Source organism: Vigna angularis, chromosome 1, assembly GCF_016808095.1.
Source record: "Vigna angularis cultivar LongXiaoDou No.4 chromosome 1, ASM1680809v1, whole genome shotgun sequence".
NCBI classification, from domain to species: Eukaryota; Viridiplantae; Streptophyta; class Magnoliopsida; order Fabales; family Fabaceae; genus Vigna; species Vigna angularis.
The window spans coordinates 65,155,457-65,168,209 of NC_068970.1; the positions used below are offsets into that span (position 1 = coordinate 65,155,457).

General features: G+C 36.0%; 2 protein-coding genes across 3 annotated transcripts; one reads left to right on the forward strand and one right to left on the reverse strand.

Moving 5' to 3' along the window:
* The first annotated feature begins 50 nt into the window (after positions 1-50).
* LOC108333955 (ABC transporter G family member STR) lies at positions 51-6,941 on the forward strand. The gene is made up of 5 exons (XM_017569484.2): positions 51-2,222; positions 3,648-4,088; positions 4,220-4,399; positions 4,473-4,741; positions 5,130-6,941. The coding sequence occupies exons 1-5, from the start codon at positions 2,208-2,210 to the stop codon at positions 6,763-6,765; spliced, it is 2,541 nt and encodes an 846-aa protein (XP_017424973.2). The 5' UTR covers positions 51-2,207; the 3' UTR covers positions 6,766-6,941.
* Positions 6,942-7,053: 112 nt separating this feature from the next.
* On the reverse strand, positions 7,054-12,453 carry LOC108333956 (TPR repeat-containing thioredoxin TDX). Of its 2 annotated transcripts, none has more exons than XM_052874940.1 (10): positions 12,252-12,453; positions 12,127-12,160; positions 11,921-12,039; positions 11,738-11,825; positions 11,507-11,587; positions 11,301-11,365; positions 11,068-11,208; positions 10,854-10,985; positions 8,390-8,420; positions 7,054-7,883 (listed from the first exon to the last, which is right to left on the reverse strand). In XM_052874940.1, the coding sequence occupies exons 1-10, from the start codon at positions 12,315-12,317 to the stop codon at positions 7,549-7,551; spliced, it is 1,092 nt and encodes a 363-aa protein (XP_052730900.1). In that variant the 5' UTR covers positions 12,318-12,453; the 3' UTR covers positions 7,054-7,548. The 2 variants fall into 2 exon arrangements, with proteins under 2 accessions (XP_052730900.1, XP_017424975.1); XM_017569486.2 differs by having other exon boundaries at positions 11,921-12,046; positions 12,252-12,451.
* Between the last annotated feature and the right edge of the window lie 300 nt (positions 12,454-12,753).

Sequence of the window (12,753 nt, forward strand, 5' to 3'; positions counted from 1 at the left end):
ATACAACCTTCGACTCCATTTCCAGTGCATTAGTAGTAAAGCTTCCTATTGATAATTAAAACACTTCCTTTCCGCTTCTTGTATGGACAGAGATGAAAATAACTATTAACATTGATTTGCTACTCAAGAAATTGCTGCAAGATCAGCTACATATTTGATAGCTAATAACCACTTACACCTTAGGTCCTACTCATGATTACACATCTTTTGTCATTAAACTTGAACTTTGCTAGTGAAATTTTGGCTCCAAAATTTCATCAGCTGACCGATTAACAAGCTTCCTATTGTACTCATCGATTGCATATAATGGGTTTGTTGTGGAACAGAGTTCGGTTACCCAGCATCGGCATTCATATCACTAGCATTAGAATAACAAAATCCGTAGGTTGAAGTGGATCTGAGCTCCTTCTGCATGAGGTCGTCATCCGCTTGCAGGATATACTTAAAATCTTTCCACAAAAAGACTAATATATTTTGAATTATTCTAGAAATATGAATAATAAATTTTATTATCAAGTGATGTAGAATAATTAAATAGAAACTTTATTTCTCTAATGCATTCCGAAATTTTGTAATTTGAAATGTGTTTTTTAGAGTGGTTTTGGAACATATAATTTGAAGGGAGGAAGAAAAGTTAAAAAAGAAAGAAAAAGAGAGATAAAAAGGTCATCACAATACAATGGGAAGAATGTAGGAAGAAAAGATGGAGGTGTAAAATCCAATTGCTAAGAAATGGTTATTTGTTATTGCATGTTATGGAATAAGAGCTTTTTCTTTTTTTTATCCACGTTTCCTTTTCTAAATATTTCTTAAAAATCTCTCCTCACTCTGTAACCTCGCCACCACACCGCATCCATTCCTCTCACATTCACCCTCACCATTGCATGTTCTGTACTTCCATACGGTTCTTGCATTCAGATGCTCTCATATTTCTTTTTTTTTCTTTTTACATCTCTCCTTTTTTCATCATTTTACTAACAAAAAAATCCCTGAAACCCATTTTGGTTTAAGGGTCTCCCAAAGAAACCCTTACTGATCAATTATATATTCTGAAATACAGAATTAGCTGTACATAATGCAAGAATTGAAATCAATTGGTGATGGAGTTTCGATTGAGAGCTCTTCTTGTCGCCCAAGAGTATAATATATGCATGTATAAGTTTATTTCAAATTATGTTTTTCTTTATTTAACAAAATTATTTAGTATATTTAAAACAATACAAATATATCACAGAAGCATTATAACTTATACATTAAGAACAACTTTGATATACAAATTTGTTCATAAAGCTTTTTTTATCAGAAAACAAAATGTGTTCTTAGTTCTGAATAATCAAACGCCAGTTTGTGATGGAATATCCAAATATAAAGAGAAAGCGAAAGACATAAATTTTATGCTGTTTGTTTTAAACCATGCTTAGAACTAAGTTAGTATATTGATACATTTTGCGTCTTTTGAGTTGCGCAACACTGTTTCATGGTGAGGCTGTGTATTCATTTGTCACATTTAAAATACAATTTTAACGAAGTAGTCACACCTTAAAGCACAATTTTTTTTAAATGAAGTTTCGCTGTAAAGCACATTCTTAGAATTTAAGAAGACGTTTTCAATTAATCTTTTTTATTCTAGTAGTGTTTTAAAGCACTACTTCACCTTTTGAAAAAAATAAATAAATTTTACGAACATTATTTAAAACACAAAAGTAGTTTTATGTTCTAAAACACAACTTTACAAAATTTCAAAAAAATTATCTATTTTAGTAACTTTTTTTCAAAATTACCCCATAAATGTAAAAGACCCTTATTTATATTACCCAAAAGATAGCAGATAAGGTGATTGTAAAGAAAAATGAACAGCTATTTATACCAGAAAAAAAAGTGAAAACTTTGTCTAGCAGCCAAACAAAGTACAAAAAAAAAAGGTTAATTTAAAGCCAACAGTCCTAGTAAAAAGGACGTTCAATACACCTGAGTGTTTATTGTTGGCTGGCAACCGAAGAAAATTCTGGGAATCATTATTTTCTAGAGTTGTTTAGTTCACGAATACAGTTATTGAGATAATTTTTTTAAGGAATGAGCCATTGAAACTTGACCACAAACTCTATAATCCGACATAACGATAAACGAAAATAGGTAGAAAGAGAAAAGTTAGAAGAAAAGGCACGCGATATTGGCGCGGCTCAATCAGACCAGAGAATCAAAGGTGAATGATTGAAGCTAAGGTCAGTTTGAACCGTTCCAACACCTCGTGTTGGTGCCTAACTTTTTGGTATTGCTTCATTGAGACTCATCTCAACAACACTTGCATATATGCTTCAGATTGTATGCAGTGTGGTGGTAGTGTCACTGCTACTGCACTGATCCCTTATTATATATAATAAAATTTGTTTGAGTGTAATGATTAGAGCATTTGATTTTGGTTGATTGAGAAGAACAAACAGAATCCTCCAAAGATATGTTGAATCTACTGATCTCTCTAAGATTGCCGGCCACCATTTGCCGCCTGCCTTTCAATTCTCTTAATATCTTCACCTTTATCATCGATATTTCCCTTCCCATCATCCATCTCACATTTCTATTTTAACTTATTCATACTCTTTAGCTGAAAATTTTTACAATAATTCTACACCATAAGGAATTCAACAGTTCTGGCAAATCATTTTTAATGCCATAGGGGCTTCAATATAAATGTTTTTGTTTTTACAGCTCAGTAAAACTAACTGCTACTCAGTCGGATCTGGAAATAAAACAAATAACTAATCCACACTAATTAAAAAAGTAAAGAAAAAAGTAAAAGGAGAGAAAATTGATAAAAAGTGAGATTGATTTTATAAATTGTTTGACTGTATAAAAGTTATATATATATTTCAAATAATAAGACGTGTTTTATATTAGTTTTTACCAACCATCACTCTTATTTACAGACGTGTACATCCTCCCCAAGGAAACCAGTACTTGTTGGGCAATTGGTTTAAACTTACGAATACATTCTTCTGAATTTGAACACAAAATTGCGTGTTTCAATGCATGAGTTGGGAGAGAATGATTTGTTACTTTTAGAATAAACATACTTTTAAGCTTTTTCAACTGTAATCTAAAATATGCTCTTATAATTTATCAAGAATCCTTTTTGGAATATGTGCATATACTTACAAACGACCATGCTGACTCTATTCAGAGTATGCTGAATTAAATTTTGAGGGAACCTTGAAATTTGATGCCATGTTTTGTTTTGTTTTGAGTTGATTATCATCAAGTACCTGCATAACAGATTATACTATACTAGTGTGATGTTTTTACATAAATACCAGCTATCCTAGCATACAAACATGGTAGCTCTAAATGTTAAACAATTAGTTTAGGGGAAGCAAATATCAATGGATGTTAAAGCCGACTCATGTGGAGAGTGACACAAAAATATCATTCTATTCGGTACAATCAAAGAAAATGTGTTGGTAAATCCAAAGAGAAAGAGAAATGGAATGCACCAATCCAAAGTTTGCCGTCTGACAATTTGTTTCTGTTGTCTTCCTCATTATTCTCGAGTCACAATCTTCCATTGCATTTCATTCCAATGCTTTCATTTCCACCGTCACCTCTTGTCCGTATTTCATACCTTATAACCTTTTTATTTAAACAATCCACAGCTCAACTTTAGCGCTTTAACACCAGCAAGCCCTCCCTTAAACACCAGCAGCAAAGAAGGGCAGAAGTGGTTGCTGAAGTTCACTGCAATGGCGAGGCCAGAAAGGACGCGTAGAAATAAAAGCCTAGAGACTCTAATGGATTCGGACAAACCAGGAAGAGGAAGAAATGTGAACCAACAGGGACCCCAGAAGTCCACTCCTGGCTATGGCCTTGAATTCAGTAACCTCTCGTATAGTATCATAAAAAAGCAGAAAAAGGATGGAGTATGGATCAACAAAGAAACATATCTTCTCCATGACATCTCTGGCCAAGCAATAAAAGGTGAAATTATGGCAGTCATGGGGCCTAGTGGTGCTGGAAAATCCACCTTTCTTGATGCATTGGCAGGGAGAATTGCTAGAGGGAGTCTAGAAGGATCAGTTAGAATTGATGGAAAACCAGTAAAACTGAGCTCCTCTACTTTGTTTATTTATGGATCCAAATCAGATATATGTTTTACTTTTCACCAAAAAAAGGGAGATATTCTCTCTTTCTATTCTCTTTAACTTAATAATGCTATATTATGGTGCAGATTACTACAAGCTACATGAAAATGGTGTCATCATATGTGATGCAAGATGACCAGCTCTTCCCTATGTTGACAGTTTTTGAAACATTTATGTTTGCAGCTGAAGTTAGGCTTCCTCCTTCCATTTCCAGGGCAGAAAAGAAGAAGAGGGTGTATGAACTACTTGACCAACTGGGCTTACAGGTATATATAATCCATCGTCTCTCACTCATTTACAGACATAAAATGGCAGGTTAATGACTTCATCCCCGTTCAGAGTGCTACACATACATATATTGGTGACGAAGGAAGGAGAGGAGTGTCAGGAGGGGAACGACGAAGGGTATCTATTGGCATAGATATCATCCATAAGCCATCACTTCTGTTTCTTGACGAACCTACCTCAGGCCTTGACTCTACAAGTGCTTACAGTGTTGTAGAAAAGGTTAAAGACATAGCTCGAGGAGGAAGCATTGTCCTTATGACCATACACCAGCCTTCATTTAGAATTCAAATGCTCCTGGATCAGATCACAGTCCTTGCAAGGTGAAAATTTCACAGCCTATATTTTCTTTTGTAGATAAAGCCTATATATGATGTTTATATTACTGTCTAAGGAGCCTAAATGAGGAGATATATAAAGCTTATTATTATATAGACCATCTGAATTTGATAGGCAATGATAGGAAGACCTAATAAGATATTGAATACATCAGTTTATGACGAGATAAGAAGTTACAACTGTGAGAAACTTGTAGGAAAACCTTTAGGGGACTTATACCTTGCTGTTAAGATTGTAAGTAGAATGGGCCTCAGCTCGATGTAAAAACAAGGAGAAACTCTAGTACTTCACATGGATGAACTGGAACAATATATTCACAACATATGAAAACAAATTCCTGACCAGATCTGCTTGTGTTTGATGATGTTGTAGGGGAAGATTGATATATATGGGCAAGCCAGATGCACTACAAGATCACATGTCCAGATTTGGAAGGCCTGTTCCTGATGGAGAAAACAGTATTGAGTATCTTCTAGATGTTATAAGTGAATATGATCAAGCAACGGTTGGGCTTGACCCCCTAATCCAATTCCAACGTGATGGCCTGAAACCTGACCCCGCAGCCATGACCCCTGTTCCAAAAACTCCAAGGACACCTTTCACAAGAAACAATCCTTCATCTAAGCACTTAATTAGCCTACGTAGCCAAGGATTTACTGCTGGAACACAACAACCTCATTCTGCACAGTTTAGTTATCGCGACGAGGATGACGATGATGAGAATTTCGATAACTCCCTAGAAAGGAATAGTGTCCCAACACCAAGGAATATGACCAGTGGTGTTCACCCACGTTTGGCTTCTCAGTTCTACAAAGATTTCTCAGCCAAAGATTTCTCTATCTGGCTTTACAATGGTGTCGTAGGAACGCCGCGGCGGCAACCATCATGGACTCCAGCAAGAACACCAGGATGGACGCCTGGGAAAACACCCATGTCAGGACCAAGAAGTGCAGTTTCCTACCAACATTCTGCAGCTTATCGGTATCCTAATCGCCCCAAAACTCCTGCAGTGGATAGTCAGTCTATGGACTATTCGGAAACTTCATATGCCCCTTCTCTTGAAGGATTTGAGATTGAGGAAGTGGTTGATGAGCCAGTTTTAGGATCCAAGTACGCAAACCCATGGTGGCGTGAGGTTGCAGTGCTCTCGTGGCGAACAGCACTAAATGTAATTCGCACCCCGGAACTCTTCCTCTCTCGTGAGATTGTGTTAACTGTTATGGCACTTATCCTGTCCAGCATTTTTGGAAATCTGAGTCATCATTCTTTCAAAGACATCAATAGGCTCCTCAATTTCTACATCTTTGCAGTGTGCCTTGTTTTCTTTTCCTCCAATGACGCAGTCCCATCTTTCATCATGGAGAGGTTCATCTTCATCAGGGAGACTTCCCATAACGCTTATCGTGCTTCTTCATATGTTATTTCTTCCCTCATTGTTTACCTCCCATTTTTCGCTGTTCAAGGACTTACATTTGCTGCCATAACCAGAGAAATGCTCCGCTTGAATAGCAGTCTCTTGTATTTCTGGCTGACACTTTATGCCTCGCTTATCACTACTAATGCATATGTGATGCTTGTCAGTGCACTCGTGCCTAGTTACATCACAGGGTATGCAGTAGTCATAGCCACAACAGCACTCTTCTTTTTGACCTGCGGTTTCTTCCTCAAGCAAACTCAGATACCCATTTATTGGAGGTGGCTTCACTATGTTTCTGCAATCAAATATCCTTTTGAGGCATTGCTAACAAATGAATTCAAGAACCTCGACTGCTACACAGGAAACAAAGCAGAATTATCCCCCGGACCTTTAGGAGACTTGAAGCCCAGCAAACATCATAACTCCAGTCTGCCAGATAACTGCTTATTAGGTGTAGACATCTTGTCCTCAATGGATATCAAAATGCAAAACATATGGTATGACATTTTAATCCTGCTAGGTTGGGGAGTTCTTTACAGGTTGTTCTTCTATTTGGTTTTGAGATTTTACTCCAAGAACGAGAGAAAATGAACCATTTACCGCCCCTTTTTATTAGGATAACATGCTCATATATGCTCCGACCTGCTAAAAGCTGAAGGTCACAGCGGTTACGTTATTTCTTGTATCATTGCTATCATATTCGTGAGAACTCATTATATTCTGTTAAAGAAGCTTGCGAATTTTCTGCATCTGTTCCTAAGGTGCGACTGGCAATTTTTATGCTTACGAAACTACTACAATTAATTGCTCTGAGGAAACAAAAAACCATCATAAGTAAACCTATTATAACGGGGAAGATGGGTATAATAACACCAGCAATAGCCCGACCAACATTGTATCCGTTCATACCATGATCAATGTTAAAATAGAAACCCTCCTATCAATCACACCACAATTTGCATGCTCTAGTAAAAAATAGGAATAATGCTTCGGAGGCCTGACTTTGAACGATAAGAGAAAGATAGGGAGAGAAAAACTGACCCACCCAAATCTTTTCAATGTAACCTTCGGCATATTTGGATAGGAACTCAATCTTTCTTGTATCTTCATGTGCCCCAGTTGGACCCAGTACCAAAGGCTCCCGATTCCAAAACTCATTAACTAATTTTAATAAATATGGTTTACTTCCGTTCCCCCAATACAGTAATCACAAACCTAAAATCAGCTTTAAAATTTGAAACTCGTTCGAAATTAACACTAACATTTTGTACATGGAGAAACGTCTAGACAAAACACATTAACTAAATTACTCCTAGCCTTTGAGTTGCGCTATGGACATGTAAACTGAAATCAGGGTTTTTATAAGGTATTCACTTAAAGAGAGCCAGCATGTTGTGCAATCTTTCTTTCAATTGTACTTTTGTCTGCCCCCACTACACTGTCAACCTCTTTGCCATTCTTAACAAAGAAAAATGTGGGAACACTGCTAATATTCCAGCTTGCAGCAACATTTATGGCCTCATCTATGTCAATTTTCAAAAAAACAACTTTTGGGTGCTTTTCAGCCAAGCTTGTATAAATGGGGGAAATGAAGCGACAAGGGCCACACCACGTTGCAGTAAAATACAGGATCGCCAATCGTGATGTCCTTGATGCAGCACTTAACTTCTTTTCCAATTCAGCAGCAGAATGAATACCAATGACTTGCCCTTTAGAATGCAACAAAAGTAATAGGTCATTAAATTAAATTAAATACAAATTGAAGGAAAGTCAAGAAAATTGCAACAAATGTTCCTTTAGGAATAAAAATGAAATATCAGAATCAAACATGTTCCAAATGCCACAACATCGCATGAGTTTTTAGTTTACAGATTAATTAGGTAACGTAAATCTTACCGCTCTGCATCCTACACCATGAAGTTAGGCCCAATTTGCACAGTAGTTTTCAATTACACAACCAAGAATGGTTTGGGCCATAAATTCAAGCCAATATCCATGTGTTTCCATCAAACTTGTAAAACTATAATGCAGGTGAGCAATTATGACGAAAATATTCATACTAAAGCGTTTACCACAGCCACATGAAAAGTATAGGCCGGAACATATCAGACAAAGAAATATTGTGTACTGTTTTTATTTTTCACATTAACTACAAGACAACGAAGTCAACAAAAAAAGTTTTTACCATCACCAGATGAGAAATACAAAGACTTACCGTCTTTTAAAGCAGATAAGGCTTCTTGAACCTGAAAAAATCAAGTCAACATAAAAAATTTAGCTATAACTAGATCATCCCATAGCACAGTATTAAGGATCATATAGTGAGAGAAAAACTTCCCGTCACTACATATTGCATTCCAATAAAGGAGGAAAGAGAATGTAATAGGACAACTATAGTAGAAGTATGAATACATAGGAAATGACAGATTGTAATTCGTTACATCACAATGTTATCACAAACAGTAGCCTACAGAAACTAAATCCGTTGAAAATAATACTTGATAATGAACAGAATAAACATAGTTACATACTAGATACCCAAAATCAAGATTTTACCTGGCAACGGTAATAGGAGTTAAGATTGCAAAACATATGGCTAAGATAAGTTTGAAAGTCCCTAAAATACATGTCTATGAAAAAACAGCTAAAAAAGTAGTAACTTAGTCTTGAGTCTCAATCAATCCCCTCACTGCTTAATCCTTATAGTCATCAGTCTCATAACTAGGGTTACAAATCACAATCAAGTTATTTTTTAGTATTATCGTGTCTGATTGTCTACTTTATGATCATAATGGAACCTTAGTACATGCCAATAGGGAAACCTAGATTATAGCATGCTTGGCAGGAATTTACTTATCATTATATCTTAGGGACCCTATCTCCAGTCTCAACAACCTATGGAATATAAAAATGAATAAACCTTACTCTTTGGTGCCAGGATCAGACATTCTACCCTGGTGTTCTGCTGGTAACCAAAACTAACAGTAACAGACATTCTACTATGGCCTCTACTTTTTTTCCTTTTGTAACTCCCTAATGTTTTGTCTGGGAAAATCCTAATATACACAATATATGATATTGTATGATACTAACACCTTAGATAGAATTACCACAAATAGAATCAGAAGAAAAGGTCATTGCATTTGGCCCTCCTTTTAACCAAAAAAGAAAAGAGAAGGATATGAAGTAACTCAACTAATAAAGAGAGGAAAGACCTTTGGCGGTAGATTTCTTGACTTTAGCCTACCTATATGTCTTGATCTCTTGCAAGAACAAAGGGGAAAACTAAGAAACTACTTCAGCATGCCACTGGAAGAAAATCTTCACTCAATGCAGCTGAATAGGCCATCTTTAATCTAGCATGAATGACACTATGACTTAATAGAAATATCATCCCCATAAAACAAGAATCCCAGATGATTGAGCTCAAGTGAAGCACCCCAAGAGCACAAGAAGCTCAACTGATTCTGCCAGCCTCAGTTTACTGCTTCTGAAAATACTCGATACTCTAGTGAATAAGTATAGTTTTAATATAGACAACTTCCATCATGTTTGTTCTCCTATGCACTAACAAACTAGCTAAGATGAATGCAATAATAAGGTATTATCTTTCATTGAACAATGCTAACATTTAAATATTGTTGACGTATCATGTTGACAAAAAATGGAACAGTTTGCACTTGTGAACTTCAGAATGCATTAGTCTGTACTTTCCACTGTAATGAAATATATCAACAGTAGAATAGTTCAATTGGAAAGAAGCTCACCATGTGTATTAATATGGGTTGGTGAAATTACTACATACAGAGAGTACTACGAAAAATGGTAAGTAGTTATTCGTTAGAAAATATCTTACCTTATTTCAAATTATATAGATAGATTTGAAGAGTTGAAATTGTGTACAAAAAAGTGTTTGAACTGCTAGTCCGCCAATGAGATAATATGATAAAAGACTCTCACCCAAAGAGCCATACATATTGGAAGTTGGAAGGTCGTAGAGCTAGTAAAACAGTGCCAAGATTTTACCAAGTTTGTAAAAAGAGAATGATATCTAAATTATAGTGGAAAAGTACAACCAATGAAATTTTGTCCATACGTTGCTGGTAGATAATATCATTATAACACACACACCACATATATATCATTATATAACAATCTATTTTCTAGATTCTTTTATGTTAGAAAAATAATGCTTGAAGATGATCTTGAGATTAACTATTCTCTGCTTCCAACTATAACATATATATCATTATATAACAATCTATTTTCTAGATTCTTTTATCGTAGAAAAATAAGGCTTGAAAATGATCTTGAGATTAACTATTCTTTGCTTCCAACTATAAATAAAGGACAATAACCAATTCTTAATTGGTTAGTTATTAAGAGAAGTCCTCACTCTATTTTATTGCATACCTTATCTGTAGCTTTAATGACACAAAGGAAAAATTGGAATGTTAGGTAAATGTAGACCCATTCAAAGTATTGGAGTTGCATCTCGAAATTTTAAAAGATTAGCAATATTCCTTGTATATACACGCATCAAGGAGCATCCAATATGTACCCTATCATGTACGCTCTTGATATTTTTTTCATTTTTGGAATATCAGGGCTTCACAGCATACCGCAAACCCTAATTGCCAAATGGATCGTTCTATCACTGAAAATATATCTATACTTACTTGGGCTTCAGTTTCTTGTTCTTTCTTGACAGAAGCTTCAGTCTTGATAGGATCTCCTTTCTGCTGCTTTTGTTTTCTTAAGCGAACATACTTTCTCCTATGCTCCTCAATTATGCGTGCATTAGGTTCAACCTGTCCAGTAAAAAAAAATACAATTACAAAGAGCACAAGGATTCCTTCTGCAGGTTTCATGTGTCGAAAGAAGGTAAATTACCTTTTTAAGTACCGTACTTAGCTCTTCATCAAAATCTAAGTTTGAAGCCACATGAAGGTCACTTGCTGCTTCTTCCCATAGTCCCAACATAGCCCTCGACATTCCTCTAACTTTGTATCCTTTGGCTGAGTCGGGGTTAATCTGAAACAAATAATAGATCCTTGAGTACAGAAACTCGTGGCACAGATATTGCTTTTACACCATATTTCTATGAGATAAGGAATAAAATAAACCTTCAAGGCAGTGTCAGCATCCCGTATAGCAGCGTTTGGCTTCTTCAGTTTCACAAAGACACTAGCTGAAAACAAGAAATCGAGATTTCCAAATGATACAGAGGGTAAAACGAACAATAAACTGTAAAGTGGGAAGAAAACAATACCGAAAGAAATTTATCGAAAGGCATTTGATTCTGGTAGGAATACACAGAGAGAATCCGTACCTCTTGTAGCATAAAGTATAGCTGATTGGGGATTCAACAAAATGGCTTCTGTCAGTTGGTCCAGTGCTTCGTCCAAATTACCTAAAAACTCATTAAAAAAAACTCAATTTTCAAACAAAAATAATGTCCAAAAAGCTTAAGTTGAGAGATTTGAGAGAGAGAGAGAGAGAGAGAGAGAGAGAGAGAGAGAGAGAGAGAGAGTAAAATATAAGTAATCATGAATTGAATTGCCTTCTGAGATAGCATCGACTGCTTTTGACTTTGCTAGTTGAGCAGCATTCATATTTTCTTCCGTCACTTCAACAGAAGGATCTCCCATCTGCAATAGCAATACAGCTTAAATTACAGAGTTGCTGAAACGTGGAAGGCATTGCAGTGAGTCCATACGCACAAACCATACACAATATATAATACCTTTTGAGGAGGGTCATTATCGGGTTCAACAACATCGGCATTATCCAACTCTATATCAGATTCTACAAGGTCGTCTTGAGCAGATAAAGGAGGGTCTGGCTTCTCCTCATAAGAATCACCTGGTTCCTGCATAAGTTGAGTGAGTAATAAAAAACGGAGATTCCAAAATTGATTCAGAAAATATGAAAAGGAGAGGGGAGGCTCACCGTTTTGGGTTGGGGAGGGATACGAGCACCGAGGCTGCAGCAGAGGGAGAGTGTGAGCGAGTGAGCGAGTAAGCGAGTGAGCGAGAATTGGGAGAAAGAGATGAAAAATGGGAAGAAAGCGAAACCTGAGGAGATAAGCCTTGAAGAAGGAAAGTGATGGAATGTGGAGGAGTGAGGGATTGGATCTGCATGACTCTATAAACTGCTTCAGCTCTCTCAGTTTCTCTTCCTCCATGCTCTCTCTCTCTCTCCGCCGAACAGACACTCCGATATAGGGTTCCGTCCGATCCACTCTTTCAACTCCAACACGCCTACAACTTTGCTCTATTTATAATTTATAATCAACGAATCCTTCCAAATTTGTCTTATTGTTATTATATCATAAAATATTTTTTTAACAATTTTTGTACGCTCGCTTGTACAATAACTCGTGATTGATATGTTAAATACACAAATTAATAAAACAAAACTTAATTTATTCTCAAAAAAATTGTTTAAAAAAATTATTAATATATCATGATCATCGTATAATCATATAAAATATGAATCTCAATTATTTGTTAAGTTAGTTTACTCATTCCTAATGATAGAAACGTAATTTTATAGAAATGTGTAACCATGTATTAT